The sequence below is a fragment of the Dipteris shenzhenensis genome, chromosome 3 (genome assembly GCF_047967505.1).
Source record: "Dipteris shenzhenensis isolate YYH24624 ecotype China chromosome 3, Dip_SZ_1.0, whole genome shotgun sequence".
Taxonomy (NCBI): domain Eukaryota; kingdom Viridiplantae; phylum Streptophyta; class Polypodiopsida; order Gleicheniales; family Dipteridaceae; genus Dipteris; species Dipteris shenzhenensis.
In genome coordinates this window covers 13,109,955-13,129,290 of record NC_141598.1, presented here as the reverse complement: position 1 = coordinate 13,129,290, position 19,336 = coordinate 13,109,955, and the positions used below count along the sequence as shown (strand labels likewise).

General features: G+C 38.9%; 1 protein-coding gene across 1 annotated transcript; it reads right to left on the bottom strand.

The window, feature by feature from the left end:
- Window positions 1-6,751: 6,751 nt before the first annotated feature.
- LOC147903385 (uncharacterized) lies at window positions 6,752-11,003 on the bottom strand. Its single transcript, XM_087371356.1, has 3 exons — window positions 10,580-11,003; window positions 10,441-10,485; window positions 6,752-6,818 (listed from the first exon to the last, which is right to left on the bottom strand). The coding sequence occupies exons 1-3, from the start codon at window positions 11,001-11,003 to the stop codon at window positions 6,814-6,816; spliced, it is 474 nt and encodes a 157-aa protein (XP_087227482.1). The 3' UTR covers window positions 6,752-6,813.
- Between the last annotated feature and the right edge of the window lie 8,333 nt (window positions 11,004-19,336).

Below are 19,336 nucleotides of genomic sequence, written 5' to 3'. Positions count from 1 at the left end.
AGCATCTTTATTATAAATTATATTATACATTATATAATATGTAATATATAATAAATTATATATAATATAATATAATATTTTATATACATATTTGTTACAGTGTATACATACATATACATATATACATATGTATATGTATGCATGTATAATTTATACATCACATATAATATCTAATCTATATTTTATATTACAATATATAACATATTTATTATGCATTATAACATATAATATATAATATATTTATAATATTTATATTATATATACTATATTATAATATATATATTATATATATTCAAAAATAAATAAATAAATCAATAAATAAACAAATAAATAAATATATATGTATATATGTATATATGTATATGTATATATATATATATGTATATCTATATATATATATATCATGTATAATCTCTCTCTCTCTCTCTCTCTCTCTCTCTCTCTCTCTTGTTTGCCACATCTGATGTGCCCTTACGTGGACGTCATTGTCACATGTCGTAGCTAGAGAGCCAAGATGCCAAAAAAGAGACCTTTGTTTCGTCACCATCGCCACACGTCGCTTTGTTCCTATCTCACAGACCACCCCGTCATCGCCATGTGTCCCACATTTTGGGACCCATCGTCCACGCCTTTGCTGTGTTATTGCGATGTGTTAGTCAATCTAACTGGTAGTCTGTCAATCTATTGTGCCTATACTGCATTGTCAGGCAGCTTGTATATATATATATGCATACCCCCCTTCCATGTGTCTCAACTTCTCAACATCCTCGATGTCAATGGAAGCTCCTTTTAGCCTCCCCCCCCCTCCTCCTTCTCTCTCTCTCTCTCTCTCTCTCTCTCTCTCTCTCTCCCCTCTTCTCTTCTCCCTCCCTCCCCCTCTCTCTCTCTCTCTCTCTCTCTCTCTCTCTGTGTCTATTTATTTATATTTATATATTGTATATAGATAAACAAATATTTATAAGAAATATCTCCCTCTTTACGTATATAGATGTAATATAAATACAAAGATGAACATTATATTATATAGATATAATATAATATATAAATATAAATATTTATATATAACACAAATATAAATATAAAGGAAAATACTTGTTTATAATAAGTATCGCTCTCTCTCTATATATAGATATAATATGATATATAAATATCTATAAATATTATATATAATTATATTTATTATAAATATTTATTTATCTTTATATTTGATTATATAAAAGTATAAATAAATCTCTATATATAATATATAGGTATTTGTGTGTGTGTGTGTACATACACATGATGCATAGAATTTATATAAATACAAATATAAATATTATATAATACAAATATCTCTCTATTCTTTAAGGATAATAATAAAGATCAATAAATAATATATTTGTCTATGTATATAATTACCCATATATTTATTTATATTTGTTTATATCTTTATATAATCATATATTAAGTTTAAATATTTATTTATTATATCTAGATATGTATAATTTTTGTAGATATAGTATATTATATCAATATATAAAGAAATATATATTTATTTTTGTATAAATTCTATAGATATAATATACATATAATATGATATAAATACTTATATATTTATATATATTTGTGTACATTTTTATATAATCACCTACGTGGTGGTGCCTGCCTGGCCGCCTCTCCATGTGCCACCTCAGCATTCACCAAGCCCGCAAAGTATGCCACATCATCAATTCGCTGCATCGCCAATGCAAGCACGCAGTCTGTCCTCTATTGACTCCGACGCAGGCACAGAGTCTGACCTCTGCTCTGACGTTTGGTCTCCGCCATGTGTCGTGCCCTCATCGAGTGTGCAAGTGGCCCATCTGCTATTTGCTATGTGACACATCACCACCATCTGCAATCTGCTGTCACACATCATGAAGTCATCGCACAAAGTTTGGACTCTGGACTCTGCCCACTCGTAATTCGATGTCCAATCTGCACCATTGGATCTCCACGAAGTGGACAGCTAGATATCCCCAATGGCCTCTGATCCTGTGATTGATGATGTGTCGTGCTACTCGGGCCTCACGACAGACACTTTGGCATGTTAGCAGACTATGTGCTGCCTGAAACGTGATAGTCTTCGTTTGTTTATTGCGTAGTGTCATCCTCGTTGCTGGCTACCACGTGTTCAGAGCTCTGCGTTGGTCTGCACACCCAATCTGGATGTCTGTACTATGTTAGCTCTAGACACTGCTCTCTCACCTCTGCACTCTACTCTGGCCATTTGCGCTGCCACGTGTTTGTAGTCCACACTGGAGTCTACTCTGGCCTCTTTTGCAGTCTGCCCTTTGCATTGCCCATTACGCTCTGCCACGTGTTGCCTTCTTGTACACTCCAAAACCTCTGAAAACCTCTCCGAACCTTCACCTAGCCCCAAACCTCTCCAAATCTCCCTTTTGCTCCTGTCAAACCTCTAGAATGGCTCCATTTGAGAACCAAGATGGGGGGAGAAAGGGATCTTGTGAAGTGCAATTCCACCAGGGAAATACAAGAAATGGTAAAGGGTAGATAGATGCCATTCAAGAAGCTTGGGAGAGAGAAACAATTTCCATAGCACCCTCTCAGACAACATCCTTGAATTTTTTGCACACGCAAGAGTAAGGAAGGGATTCTACTCCAAGGTAAATTCTACATCTTGCGGGCTATTTGGGCCTCTTGGTTTTGAATCTTTAAATGCTTGAGCCATTACTAGGTATAGAAGGGTATGGTACTGGGAACACCACTCCAAGGCAGTCATTGGAGGAGAAAAAAAAGTAGACAACCCACAAGGAGAAATAGGTAGCCTCTATTGGGAGCAAAACGAGGACACAAAAAGGAGTCCTTCCTCACTAATTAAGGGTTCATCAATAACTGCACCTTTTTTTGATGGTTCCATAGAAATATCTCGGTGAGGTGCTTGATTCAGGTTCAACCTCACTAATATCCAACGAAGGTTCTTTGACAACACATGGTTTGGTCTCTTTCTCTCTACCGCTTGCTTAGTGATAGGATATGTTGTGAAGCATTTAACAAGTTCCTCCTTCACCAAAGATTATATCCTTGCTAGTAATGATATTGCGTGCTTCAAGATTCCAAATCCTGTAGACCTTGTGATTATCACTATAGCCAACAAATATAACTTTAATTGATTTAGTATATAGTTTCCTTTTGTTGGCATTGGGATACGACCATAAGCCAATCAAATTTCTATTTTAGGCTTTACACCTATAAAGGGCCCTTCAGGAGTTCTGTTCAATACAACTTCTGTAGCACTGAGGGCTTACGGTTGAATGCGCCTCATTCTGAGGGATTACCGAGAAGTGTGGGGGCTTATGCTTGAGCTATCACTAGGGGCCTTACGCTGAACTATCAAAACCAAGTCATGGTGGAAGAACTGGATCAAGCCTATAGTAAAGTGATGACAACTTCATATTGGGAGGAGCCAAGAGGCTATACATGGCTGATGTATGTGTGCAAGAACCAATGCAAAAAATAGTCAACAAATGTGACTATACATGGGTGGCATGTGTGTGTGCAAGAAGAATGCAACAATCCTAAATCCGACAAGGATAACTTTGCCAAGTGTCACACTAAGTGATGAACTACTGCTGTGTGAATGTGTACATCGATGATAGATTCGATGGTACTGATGTCAGTAGGAACTAATCGGGTAATATGGCATGGCTTACTTGGCTTGGTGGAGTTGGATCTCCTTTATGGCGATGCTAGTCTACAGCTAGACTACACGTCAAATTGCAAAATGCAGCAATGGTATTTTATCTCATTCATTTTTACGTCCTAGGTGCACTGTAATTGATCAAGAGGTGATTTCGATGATGAGGTTTTAATGATGATGACTTGTGGAAATTTCATATTTGAAATCTGGTGTGATAGGTGCATAGATGGCGAGCAATTTTACTTTTTGGAGCATTGCAAAATTCCCTCTAGATCAAAAGATATGGCTCCTGTAAGGATAGGCCAAACTTTGATCCCCTGAAGGCCCAAAAATGATGTGGCCTGTAGTGAGGTGGCAGGTAGAGGTCACATGCTATTTACACTGTGTGCCTATGGAGAGACAGGTATGCCTAGCAAGCACATGCTGATTTGGCATTGCCACATGGCATGGTGAGTGGACAAGGTCCCTTGGCAGATGACTGGGCATTGCAATGATGATGTGGCAAGAAGATAGGATAAGATGATGTCGCAGGAGGGGCCAAGCATGATGATGTGGCAGTAGGTTGCCTAGGCTGATGTGGCAAATAGTCTGTAACATGGCGGATAAGGTGCCACATGGCTCTGAATTGTGACCAAGCCTTGTGAGAAGGTGCCTAAATTGCCACATGGTAGTTGATGCTTGAAGAATAAGCCACACTGGAATCTTTAAGATTCTAATAGAATCTTTGAAGATTCCATTCTGTTGGAGTTGTTTGTTGATGTTTTGTATCAGAAATGCATGATGCATGGTGAAGAACAAGAAAATATTCTTTCCAAACCATGCAAATGGTACCTGATGGACACTCGGGGGATTCACTCTTCATTAAAGGGGGACGTCACCTGCGTGCATGAACTTCAAGAAAACCCCCTATTTAAGATCCATGTAGGATTATAAAACACCCCTATTTAAGCTTATAAGGTACAAGAAAAAGTCTAGTGTGCCCCCCCCTTTCCTTAAACCTACATCAAGACGGCTATCCTATTTTGTCAAACAACAAGACTATAAGACGGCTATCGTATTTTGTCAAACATCCATCTGTCATTTGCACACCCTCCGCACACTTGTTACCATACATGGTTAGCGTGGTGGTTCTTGATTCAAGCCTAATAATGATGATAACAACATTTGTTAAAGTTACATCTATCAAAATAGATGTTCTTGATTCATGCCTAATAGTGATGATAAGAGCACTCATTTGTTGGCATTACATCCATTACATGCTAATCACCTAATCGACATGCTAACCAAGGCAACATTATACCATTTTGCATACGTATTGATTGTACATCTACAAAGAGTATACATATCCACCAATGTATTTCCATACGTAAAGCTCTTGAAATACTATCAAGATGTCTTTTCAAGTAAGCCTAGCCTCCTTCCTTGCCCAATACATATTCTCCAAGTATGTTGGAGGAACATATACGAGGTATGCTGATCCTTTTAATGGACAAGGCTATAAGTGCCATAGCATGGGCATCCCTTAATCCCATCTCCTCTAATCCTCAATGGGAGCAACAAGTGTAGCTGGCCTTATCGAAGCTAGCTGCATATCATATGCTTTACCTCCTTACAAAGGTGTAGCAGAAGCAATAACTAGATCTACAAGACAAGCCTCATCACCTCTAACATAGCCCCATATACTCTTACCAACTAACACATTATTCACCATAAAACTCCACATGAAATACTTGGTTCCATCCAATTTATCCTCTTAGGCCAAAACTTCAAACACGTCTCCCAAATTTAGATTCGGATTTTGATTCTGAACCATCTTAGATGTATGCATAAACTGCCCATTGATTCACATGGTGTGAATGGTATTGCACCAACAAAATCACATTAACCCACTAGCCAATGCTTGGCTAAACAATGCACAAACCTCACTGAACTTCCAATGCAGACCTGTACTTGCAAAACGTGAACTAATTTGAATGTTGTATTACCAAATACAGAGGTAAACAGCTCCAAATCCTTTCCCATAATTGGCAACAGTCTCTAAACCTGCTCAGAATAGTGTAGATAGCAACTACATTCACTGTTATTGGGGCGGACAAGCTAGAAACAGCTCCAACAACCTCTTCTCCTTCAAAGGTGGTCTATAATCTCCAAAATAGACAAAATACTATCCCAAAAGTGGACATCCAGGTCAGGAACAACATCAATAGTGGCAGCCAGGTAGAAACCTTAAGAAGCTTTGTCACCATTTGGCATACATGTGTAGGGCATATGTATTAATGTGTTGTAGAATTGACATCACTTGCAAAGAGCATATGTATCCAGAAATGCATTTCATGCATAAATCTTGTACTTCTTGTGGATATGTAGAGGTGAAATAGATTCTACATACATAACGGATATATTAACCATTTGGATCAACTCACTATCCATTTACATGTTGACCATGTCACTATCTTTCTATTTCCATTTGGCATAAATGTGCATTACTAATACATGTGATGCTTAATATCACCTACAAAGAGCATACATAGCCATCCATGCATTCCATAAATAAATGTCATGACATATTTATTGTTCTTTTGTCAATGAAGCACATTCAACATACATACCAACCATTTTGATCGACCCTTTGTCCATTTACAAGTTGACCATGTGTAGCATCTCTCTATCCCCATTTGGCATACATGAAACTCGTGAAATCCTTTTCACATACATGCTATGCTAACCATTTATATCAGCTCCCTATCAAGTTACATGTTGTAGACCCAATATATAGCTTATAAGAATGATTACACACTAACATAAACAAGTGTCTTCTCCCTTAAAAAACAAACACTAGAATGAAAAAGCTGAAAAGCATCTTGGATGTTTAATAGCAGCAAATATGAAGTTACACAAGAGTAACACCTAAACAATCCATGAATCTAAACCAAAATTTGATAGAGTAGAAAACATAAAATGCATCTTGAATGTTTACTAGAAAAACTAAAAATTAAACAAGAGTAAAACCCGAACAATCCATGTCTACAATCCATGTCTATAATCCATGTCTATAATCCATAAGTTTAGCATTGACACATCTATGGGCATCTTCTCATAAATGCTGCATCATGCCACATAGCTTGCCAACAAATTTATCCTACAAAACAAACATAAGCTCCCTGTCAAGTTACATGCTGCAAACCTAGGATCCCTATGTGATAAGAAGGATTGAAAGCACATTAACAAAAACATATGTTCCCTTCATCTACATCAGAGATTGGAGCAGTAGGGCTACAAATGGACTAGGAAGGAGGGAAGGGAAGGGACGACTTCAAAATGGATAAACTATACAAAATTTTAAAAAATAGAAAATGTACCTTTTCTGCCCTGCACATATTCATTGAAAAGTTTATAGTCATTCTCATCAAGATGGTATTTCTTTGTTTGTCGATCATAGTTGAGATTGGCCAAGCTATTATAGATTCCAAATCCACACATTGGTTGTCAACAAGGTCATATGTGTAGGTCCTAGTTCCCTTTGCTTGTTGATACCATGACAAATGAATTTGAACATTCAAAGGCCTATCCAATAGATCAAAGGGGCCTCTTGTCTCTTTTAGACAATTTCCAACCTTTCTCCTCATGCTTTCCACCCTTCTAAGGTACCACATGCCATCTACAACACCCTTACTAGTATTCCCAGCTTTTCCTTTTCCTCTTGTCTTTTTGTTTGCATTTATTGATGTGCTTTCAAACAATACTGCACAATCAGATCCTATACCAAGACATGTTCTTGTATGAATCATTGCCTTCTTCTCCAAAGAAAAATACAATCCACTTTTCACCCTTGTTAATCTATCTGTAGATAGTGTGGGATTTCCATTCAATTGGTTGACAAGTGTGCTTTTAGTAATGGCTTTCCCATTCACTTCAACAAATGGTGATATTTCACTAGCCACCTTCTCCTCCTCATCAATTAGACAATCAATCACATGACGAAGCTCACTTTCACTAGTAATTTCCTCATCTAGATCACCTCGAACACCACTATCAAAGTGATTATCTTTATCTATAAGTAGAACATCATACAATGATTCATCTTCATCCACATATTCAAGATTAGGGTTGAAGAGTTCTAAGAGATCTCCCTCCTCCCATGAGTCATTCCAAAAAGTTTCATCGTGCATACCAAGTGTCTCACTTATGGCCTTTGCTTCTAATAATCCCTCTTTCAATGTAGATACCATATGGTTATCACTACTCACACAAGCATAGTCTCCCAGGTTGGCCAAAGGAGTGCCATTCTCCTTTTCCAAAGTAGCCCATATATTTTCTTGTTTAGAATGAGCTGCTGGAAATTTAAGAATTGAACCTGCTTGAAACTCTGCTATTCTATTAAGTGCTCCTGTACTACTCAGCAAATCAAAGCCATCATATCATCTCTCATTCTGAACCATTCCACCCACCTTGCTAAAAAAATTCTCACATGCATCCGATCCTGTGCAAGAAAGGGGTACGTGCAAGTGAGGATGCTTTTCCCTAAAGGTCTTTATCAAGAGAACCACAAAGTGACATGACAATTGAATGTCAATGAATGTTTCTCTACTGATAAAGTTTTGCTTTAGGGAGTATGCATCATGCTTAGTGATCCACATGCACCAAATCCTACATATAGAAAGAACCATGAGAATTAGCCACATAAACCTTGGAAATACGTTCAAAGTCCTTTATTCATATATCACTAATAGCAATGGTAGCAACTTCTACATACCTAAAAAAGAAAGACACCTTTCCTGTAGCTTTCACACGACCATACAAGTCTAAGGTAGGTGATAAGAAATTATCAATTAAGATGCTACTATTGATAAGTACATACGTGTGCCCAATGTCCGCTCTTGGTGAGCACCATAGCCTTCTTGTAAAAACTTCAAACACTTTTGTACTTTCTTTGCAGCAATCCTTTGTGCAACTCTCCAATTTTGTCTATCCTTCCTCTCAATATCCCCTTCTTGCAAGCCATGTTCATCAACCTTGAATAATTGATATGCAATTGCTACATGATTCAAAGTCACAAGCTCTCTACCAAGTACCAACCTCCTAGATGCACTATCCAAAGGATTGATAAGTTTCTTTCCATTATGGATATAGTCTTGATCATGCAAACCACTGATACTCCCATCAAATGTGATGTGTGCTGTAAAGGGCCAACCCTTCCAAGGAATGCACAACCTAGGACCTTGACAAGAAGAGTAATCTTGCAACATCAACTTTTTGCACCTACTATCCCCATCTGAAGCATGTCCTATCAATGGACCTACCACGTCCCTTAGAAAAATGTTCCAAGAAAGCTGAATGCTCTCCCACTGTTCTTTGACAAACATGGAATCAAACCTATTACATGTCAATTGCACCAATAGAACTAGCTTTGGCAAGCATTCAAGAAGAGGATTCACTATCAATACCCTTGCATAATGAGCAATCACATTATGTTGAAAAGCATCCACAACTCTAAGATATCCATCTTGACCATCACCAACTTGCACGACAAAGTCTGGAATGCAAGTGTGTTCTAGCTTTTTACCACAAAAGCCAACCAAATTATCATCACATGCCACCCATCTCACCATTCTTTTCACAACTGTTTCATCCTCAGCTAGAAGAACTGGCACACTACCCAAGGGTATACCTTTCTTCATCATGTGACAAGTGTAAACTTCTGTTGCATGTTGAAATATATCCTCTTGTAAACCAGTTTGAAAGAAAAGTGCTTTTCTTGTGGACCTCATTGTGGTGGACATGTGTGGACCTCCAAGGTTAAATGATAAGAAATTATGCAACCTTGTCCCTCCCCATATCTTGACAGTCTCAAATAATTCATTTGTTGTATTGGAATATCTCTTCCCTTGACCTACTCTTGAAATGTTTTGTGAAATGTCAACAAAGAAGTTCCACAATGCCTTCTTTCCCTCAAACAGACCTAGCTCATGAGCATTGATTATATCTTGACAAAATTTTCTAACATCTTTCCTCACCATGGCTTCCATAGTGCTCTCCCGAAGACTTCTAACCTTCAAGCTCAATGCAACAACTTCAGTTCTTGTGAATGCTATATCCTTCTTCAATACTTGAACCATTGTGGGCTTTGTTTTTGCTACTCTCAATAACTCTAAATGAGTCAAATAATCTAACTGTCTACCACCTCCTGTGTCTCTTGATCCACGAGTGTCTGAAGATCAAATTTGTCGATACACTCGCATGCAAAAGTCTCGTTCTTTAGGAATAGTAGCACATGCACAACATTGCAAATTATCAAAGTATGTTCCCTCCAAACATATCCACTTGCAATCCTTATGATGGAAAGTTCCATTAATTTCAATGAACTCTGTTGTCCCCATCATAATTGTTGCCTTAGTTGCTGGCTCATTGTGCCATTTGCCACCTCCCTTACTATCATCCAAAAGGGCTTCAAGTCAACCACATTCCCATCATAGTTATATGACCCTTGCCAAAAACCCCAACACAAGGTTGCAAGCAAGCTACTCTCTGTGAGCAAAGGAGGAATCTGTTAAGTTCCCAATAGACTTGATGGAGAGAGAGCCAAAAGCCATATGACTAGCTACACCTAACATCTCTATAAAAAAACAGAAATAGTGATTGAAAATAGAAGCTTGAAAATTTGCCTAATGGAGAGAGAGCCAAAGGCCATATGACTAGCTACACCTAACATCTCTATAAAAAATCAGAAATAATGATTGAAAATAGAAGCATATGAGAAATACCTGATGGCTTTCGTGATGCATTGGTAGTTTGCAAGGTGTCATTATCTATAAGAAAACATTACAATAGAGCATAAGAAAAAATGTTCACTTGGAAAATACAAAACTGATGGAAAACATAGCTAGAACATGTGAGTTTTACCTTTAGCGAAACATTTCTTAAAAAAACCACTTAGATCTCTTTGCTTCTTATCTATAATTGTCACCTTGGATGGGCGACCACCAGCCCTCTTCACTTGATTACTAGAATCAATGCCACTAGCCTTTGTGATATGTAGCTTGGATTTCATATGCTCAATCATGCATTGTCGTAGAGATCTTGTCTTTGGAAATAGTGGTATCCACTTGTTATCTAGCATGCAGCTTATATAGACTTTTGATAGAGTGCTATAATCTCCAATAGTCTCTGTTACTAGTTGAAACACCACATTGCTCTCACTTGCAAAGGTTGAAACCTCCAACATTGCTTCATTTACTTTTTCTTTTCCTAATTCCATAATGTCATCTAATGAACCAAGGTTGTCTTTTCTATGGCTCTCTTGCTCACATAACCCAATAATCCTCATATGGGATGCTGAGTTGATGCGTGAGTGTGTGTAATTATACAAAGTGTTAGAACCCCCTTGACCATAAGAGCAATCACACTCCTCACACCAAATTTGAATCAATGCTTTACCATCCTTGTCCTTTGACATGAGCTCAAATCTATCATGTCGGCCTTTTGCTCTTAACTTTTCTTTGGCTATCTTAATCTCCCTCTGCCATTTTTTGACCTCAGATGGTGTTGCAAGGTGACTATTCAATCGATTCTTAGAAACACTACCACACGTAGTCAAATCATCCACCATATTGTAGCTTTCACACCCTTGAGCAAGATCATGCATACATAAATCTGGAGACACTGTACACTTTGGCTGCATTTTATTGCTATCTCCAACTGAGTCCACTTTTTGGCATTTGCCTTGTGTATCATACTAGATCCTCCCAAAAATATAAACTCATCTATGATGAGATTATCAAGGATGATCTCTTCTCTCAAGTCCTTGTAGGTACCACCGGTTTTAAGATGAACATATCCCAACACATGATTTTCAGCCACACCCTCATCTAACACAATCACAATATCATGCCTCTCCATGCTCCTATAAAAGGGCTAGATAACAAAAAAGGTACCCAACAAGATAATCTCAAATGGACAGCAAAACCTGTTGTAAAGTAAAGAAAATGAGGAAAAAATTACAACAAAACCGTCATTAACATGTTCAAAATGAAGGATGAAATGGACATAAAACTTGGAGCAAAGTATGGAAGAATCAGAGCTGCTTCAAGCCAACAATCTCCTTTTGAAGCGTACAGCTACTCTAGCAACTAGTAACAAATTACAACCTGCGTTGCAATTTGCTTCTGCAAGAGTTTGTTGCCACCCTTCCGTTAAAATTTGCGGTCACCCTTCAAGGTTCAACGTCTCGTGATTGTCATGCAGGACTTGGCCAAAGTGTGCTCCCATGGTGCATCATTTTCAGAGCGTTGCACCTCTTCCATCCGATGGCCTATCCTTCGCACGTGTGCCTTCTCAACGTAGACCTTCTTGCACGTGGCCTACTAGTTCAGACCCCTCTCCCGCATTGCGCTTGTGGCCCGTGACTTTATTTTGCATGCTTCTACCCTCTGTCTTGCTGCATTCTTCCTCTTCTCCTACTGTGCCTTTCGTGGATTGTTGCTGCTTCTCGAGAATGCAATATGTTTGTGTGTTTGAGCATTTTCATTCTGATTCCTCATCAAAGATTACATCTCTAGAGATAATGACCTTTCGATTTATGGGATCATATCATGTGTATGCTTTGCTTTCTTCACTATAGCCAACCATGATGCATTTGTGTGAATTCGCATCCAATTTCCTGCGATGATGATCATCATGTATGTGGGAATATGCTATGCAACCAAATATGCAGAGATGCCCAATGCACGGCTTGTGTCCAACGAATGCTTCATAAGGTGTCATACCATGAATTGGTTAGATTGGAAGCCGATTAAGCAAGTAGTTTGCAGTGGCTATTGCTTCTACCCAATACTGATTCGGAAGATGCTTCTCACTAAGCATTGCTCTAGCACTGTCTACTACTAAAGTGCCATTCTTCCTTTCAGCTCTTGCATTCTCCTGAGGAGTATCTGCACAAGTGAATTGCCTTCGAATACCGTGACTTCTGCAAAAGTTCATGAATTTTGAAGACATGTATTCACCTCCTCTATCTGATCTCATGACTTTGATCTTTCTGCCTGTCTGGTTTTCTACCATTGTTTTGAATTCTTGAAATGTGGAAAACACTTTAGATTTCTCTTTCAAAAAGTAGACTCAACAATATCTATTGTAGTTATTGATGAAAGTCAAGTACTAAAGTGAACCATTGATGTTGCGGGCATGGGCATAACCCCATACATCTATATGTATCAAATCAAGAATACCTTGTGCTCGAGAGGTGCTTCTGCAAAAGTTGGTTTGCTTTTGTTTGTAGTAGCAGCAGGCTTTGCAAACTTTTCCAAGAAATTGTAGCTTAGTAATCCCGATTGCCATATTCTAATTCTTGATATATAGCAAGCTCTTGAAATTGACATGACCATATCTCTTGTGCCATTTTATAGATAGTGGCATCTGTTGCGATTGAGCTAAAATAGCATGCATATCTTGTACTATAGTTAGCATTCTGTATAAGAATCCTTCCTTGACACCTTTTCCTACTAGCATCTTCTGGATTTACCTCTGATAGTGCATTCATTGCCATCGAGGATGACTCAGTAGTTGTGTTCCGTCATTTGACCTATTGAGACAAGAGGTCCTTGCTGAGCTTCAGAATGTAGAGTACATCTTTCACCAATCCTTTCGTACCAGTAGCAAAATTGTTCATAGGGACAACTCCTGTCCCTTGAACTTGATTTGGTGTATTATCTACTGTGTAGACATTTTTTTGACCTTCTAATGGTTTCATCTCTGTGAACAATTTATAATGATTTGTCTCTGATTTGTCATGTGAGATGATGCACCACTATCAATATACCAAGGATCCTAATCTGTTGTTTGGTCGACTTGATAGTTGAAATCCTCTTTTGGATACACTGTATCAGTTTGCTACATTTCCTCGTTTGCAAGAAACATATTCCCATGTTCATTTGCAAAATGACTGTGACAAGAATGTTCATCGTGATGATTTTCCCTACCATGGAAATTCCCTCGATTACTACTGGATTGACCACCTTGGTCGTACTGCTTTTTGCGGCAATCTCTCTCATAGTGTCCAAACTTATGACAATAGTTGCACTAGATGTTTGACACGTTGGTGGATGCATTCCCTCATCCTTGGAGCGTAGGGATTGACTTCGAGTAGGAACTAGTCAGGAATTTTGGGCATGGCTTACATTGGCAACTTGGGGAAATTCAAAGCGTCCCATGTATGGCGATCTAGTCTACTCTGATCTAGATCAATACCAACTGTCGATCGATGAAAGAACAAAAAATAATTTCTTTTCTTTGGTTTATTTTATGTGCTGTGTCAGATGCATCGATGTAGAGCCTAATGTGTGTGTAGGAAGTGGATTTGTCAGTGGCGGCGAGGCCCAAAAGTGAGTGATACTTGTGACAAAATGTGTGCATGATGTGACGAGCATGTAGAGCATGAAAAATTGATTGATTTTCCTTTTCGGAGCGCCCTCAATTTATTCTTGAATCAAGAGATACAACTTGATCTAGGTGGAGGGGCAAAATGAGTGCAAATGTGCTCAATGATGATGTGGTAGTTAGGGGGTCAGATGCAATGACTGTGCCTAGCAGGGACTGTGCCTGTGGAGCCTTGTGCTGAGGTGGCAATCAAGTGCACATGTAGTGACTATGTGTGCTTGCAGAGGGGTTGTGCCTGTAGAGGGGGTCAGAGTCAAGGATGATTTTTTCACGTTAGTTTCGTTAATAAGCGAAAGTTTTATATGTCTTGTGAAAGTTTATATGCTTTTATAAAAAAAAAAGCTTAGTATATTTGCCACAATTTGAAACTAAAATTAAAAAAAGAGCTAGGTTTAGCCTTTAAGATTATAAATTTATAAATAAAGTCCATGAAAATTCGCCAAAGTTTTATATAATAAATAAATATATTTGGAAACTTTCACCAACATATTATATATACAATTTAAAAATTTGGTTAGATCTATAGAATTAAGCACCAAAAGAAGAGACGTGCAATCAAGAAGACCTGTGGCCTTATATCCAACGTACATTTGGCTAACTTAATCCTATGGTAGGCCCATCACCAGCACTATTCATCAAGTCATATAATAGGGATATATCTCTTCATGCTTCTATCTTCAACAAGGACATGGAAGGACATTACATACATAGGTAAACATAAGCAACAAGTAGATTCTTAGCAAGAAGAATCAAATGATTAAAATGACACAAAATTAAAGAATGAAATTTTCTATAATGGCCTGGTAGAAGGTGTCTTGTTAGATATTTTAAGTATTTCTTTAGTCGCAGTTTATGATCGCAAAAAGTAGGTAAAAATTCAACTAAATTAATGAATAGAGCTAAAGTAGTGAATATGCAGTAAGTCACATATTTAGTTTTGTGTGTGTGTGTGTGTGTGTGTGAAAATCTAACTTTAATTTCATCATCTACTTCTATACAAAGAACTTGCCAGTCAATAGAGGCTTTAAATATAAATCTACCCCTCAAGCATTCTCATACATTTAGTACACTTAAGCCATGTATCCAGTCTTACAATCTTGTATAGTGGAAGATTCTAGAGATTTATGACAAGAAATAAGAAGAAATGAACTAAACTAAAATGCCACATGCAAATACTTAAATGTATGTATCAATGTATAGGGGGACATACTCTCTTGCTATTTTTACACACACACACACGTCGTTGGTCTTGGCATTGAAGTCCCATATGAGCAAGACCTCTTCTAGCTACATGCACCTCTAGATGTCCTTGTGGAGTGCTAAGGAAGGTAAGATATGTCCCTAGAGATTGTCCTAATATAATCCAATGTCTGTGGGGATACATAACATGTTGTAATCCCCTCTCTTCCAGCTCACTTTAGGGATGCACATTGATGAATGAGCAAAGGGTGATAGTGGAAGAAAGGACGAATCAAGAAACCCCCTAATCTGCCATGTCTATATTACGTTCCCAACCCAATACCATACCCACATTAGCCATCCAACCCTTCTATTTAGGATGCAATTTGGTTGTGGCATCAACCCTTCTATTTGGGATGCAATTTGGTCGGTGGGGGCCACAAAAACTTGGGCGTCCAAAATGTAGGAATCGTGCCTTAGCTTAGAGAGGGGCAGTGCTTCATGTAAGAGCATATCCAAGGCTAAGGGAAGTGGCTTGGCATCTAGTCGGTTGTGCTTACTTCTTGAGGAACTCCATCCTTGGGGAGTCAAGTTTTGCTGGCTTAGATTTCACTTGCTTAGAGTTGGAGATGATGTGTTCTAGGGGGATCTTTTGGAAGCACTAAGTTGTAGGCTCTACAAGGGTGCTTGTTGTTTGGTTCCCATAGAGCTAGAGCTCAGTTGATGTGAGGTTTCTCATTGCACAAGGATCAATACTCAATTTGAACTTGAGCGCTATGCCTGGGAGCTTGTGGCCACATCATGGTCCTGAGGGTGGGGAGCAATATTGATGGAATTGTCCTCATGTTCTCTCAGCATGAGTGCAAACCTAACTCATTCAAGCTACTCATATGTGGTAGAACCTCATGCACTCATGGGGAGGAATAGACGTCAATGTAAATACTTGTTTATGCTATTAAATAGATGCAAAAGCGTATGAAAGATTTCCATGTGTGGGATAATTGTGTGCAACTTACAAATGAATGCGAGAAATCAAGAAAATACATCCTAGATTGATTTCTCATGTATATTCTTGGGCATTGTGACTTGTAAAATTTATACAAGTAGACATGCTCTACTTGCGGTCGTGCACAATAATAGACTATGTATGCATGCACAATTGTTTCACTGTAGCTTGCACTCTTGTTTATTGATCGAGTGTCTGACCACCTCTATTGAACCTTAAGCTTCTGAGCCATTGAACTAAACTCAAGTGATTGCTCTATTTTTAGAACCTCGTTCCAGATGTGCACCTCATAATCAACCTTGGACTTTGAAATTTGCCTCCGAGGCTTCAAGAAATGTTTCTTTGTGAGATTCATGCCACAGGTTGAGAACCCACTTGTTGACTAAGGTGGCCATGTGCTGACAATCTCATGAATAGCAGCATATAAAAAAGATTCTACCTATCACACACATGACAATCTATGAGGGGCATACCACTTAGGATAACTAGCTCACATGGGTGAACGCAAAAATCCCATGAGTTGTTGTTGCTCCATGGCAAGCCTTGTTAAGGTGTGAAAGGGTTTTGCAAACCAAATTAAGGTAGGATTCACAAATGTCTGCACATCCTCTGGACGTTATAGCCTTTGGGCACTATTTGCTTTACATAGTGTTTGATGAACTGTGAACATTGTTTCTTGAGCTAGTAAAGGATTCTTTGTTCAATGGCCCACTTTTTTAGATGTCCGCACCTTGGGCAGCATGGGAAGACTGCCCATTAAATTCTCTAGTGACATCAAAAGGAATGGCCTATTAAAGATTGCCATGTGGAAGTACACTCATATTCCAGAGCAATGGGCGATTGTTTGTGAATCCTACCTAAGGTTGTTTACAGATTGAATTGTGCTTGTCACTAGGCGGCCATTGTAACAATGGGAAAGCAGGTGGCCAACCCATTACACCATAGAATGCCTAGATTGCAAACCTTGCTTCCTACGTGGATGGCTTGGGAAGAGTCCTTAGGTTGGGAGAACATAAGGTATTTCAGCATCTCTCGAGCAATGCGGGCAGCCCATTACACACCGAGTGCCCAATGAATGAACAATGTCCCGGGCGCACGGTCCTCCAACAAAATTAGAAAACTACTCACATCTCTCAAAAGAGGAGGGAAAGGAGAGGGGGCAGGATAGAGGGGAGGAAACTCTACCTTGCTAAGGGTAAAATCATGGTAGGAAGTGCATTTTATACTGGCAAGTTTGTGTGGTTGCTATGGAGTGGGAAATTGTTAGCACGTGTTAACAATTCATGTAGCAATTGTTTTGTGGCAGTCTGTAAAGAGCCTCAATTGAGTGAGTGAAGAATTAGACTCTCATATGTGGTAGTAGATTTTGCCCTGCCCATCTCATGTTTCACAACAGTCCCCACTATAATGGCATCGGCAGCGAGGACCTCCTGCGCTCGCAAACTTTGCCTGCTTTTCGAGACCCACATCATTGTTTCGCGCTCAATTCGCCCACCCCAAATTCAAATCTCAGAGCATTCTGCTCTTCTCCAGCGTTCCGTTCGCTTCTCCAGGTTCATCTTGCTCTCCCTTTGCCCATTCGTTTCTTTCTTTTGAATAGAGTCGTAGCTCTATTCACTACTAACTAATTTCTTTGGCAGTTTGCCTGTGCTTGCTTGTGTTGTCGGATCTCTGTTCCTGATTCCTACGACTATGTTTACTTCACACCTTGCTCCACGTTGGATTACTGGGTCTTGTGGCTCGTCCCGCATCATAGGTTTGTCTGATGATTGGAACTTTGATTTTGGGGAAAGTGAATCTATGCCAGTCGGCATTGACATCATTCTTGATAGGTTGAAAAGGAGAAATCTTGTGTCTTTGAATGGGTATCATAGCTTGCTGTATTAAGCGCTGCCACCTGTTTTCATCATTTGTTGCATTCAAATCGAGGCTTACATGGGATGCAATCATTCTTTCGAAAAATGAGTGTATGGGTGAGTTAAACCTAGTGAACAAAATACTTGTGTAATCTACACTCGTGCAAAACCCATGGCTTGCCATGGACAAAAGCCATGAGAATGACAATGGAATGACAGTCACAAAAGTGACAAAATTCTAGGACTCAGGGCTATTCAAGAACATCAGCTTGCCGAACATATTGCTCGACAGAATGTCTCGACTCCTTGCAGTGAACATACTTTTTGGGATGAAACTGCAATGCAAGAATTTTTCTAGCAACATATGGGTATTAATCCAACGTCAAGAACACATGTTGCTTAGGGATTAGATCCTGCAGAAGCTTGTAGGCCTACAAAAGTAGAAACAAAACAAATAAGGTGTAGGAAGAAGGGCACATGTAACCTACCTTTATGAAGAATTCAAAGCCCTTACTTGCTCCTTTGTATTTACATGCCTACTCAGAAATGTCATTTGCTCCATTGAGTTCATTCGAAACCTCGTGCAGCAGCATAGGAACACTATTGTCCTTTTTGCTGAATTCTGTTTGACCAACTCTGCCACAGAACCTCTCAAACAAGTGTTTATGGAAACACAGTACCATAAACACCGATCTGCTTTCAGCACATTCCACTTCCTCATATTCCTAATCTACTGAAATACAAATAACATGATCTAGCTGATTTGGACAAAGGGTTTGTTGAGAGTTCACGCTCAACATCATGTGATCATATGTGCATAGCACCATCACGTGATCATATGTGCATAGCACTAACCTTATAGAGTGCTATAAAGGAAAGGGTTAGATCCCCTAACCCTAACCCTAAAAGGGTTTGTATATATTCTATTTTTTCAACTAATTCTAGTGTACAGTTAGTCATTTGTGGTGTGCTCTCTAGCTGTGCCCTCTCTCCTCATCTCCACTCTTCTCCTCTCCCCTCTTCATATTTTGTCATGGTATCAGAGCTCCCTTGTCTTCCGTTGAGACATTGTGATTCTTGAGAGTGTGAGAGAGATTGTGAGATTGAGAGTTCTCTTGAGTGTTCTCCGTGAGAGTCCACTTCCGATGAGAGATCTTCATCTGTCCATTTGAGAGAAAATTTCTGTCA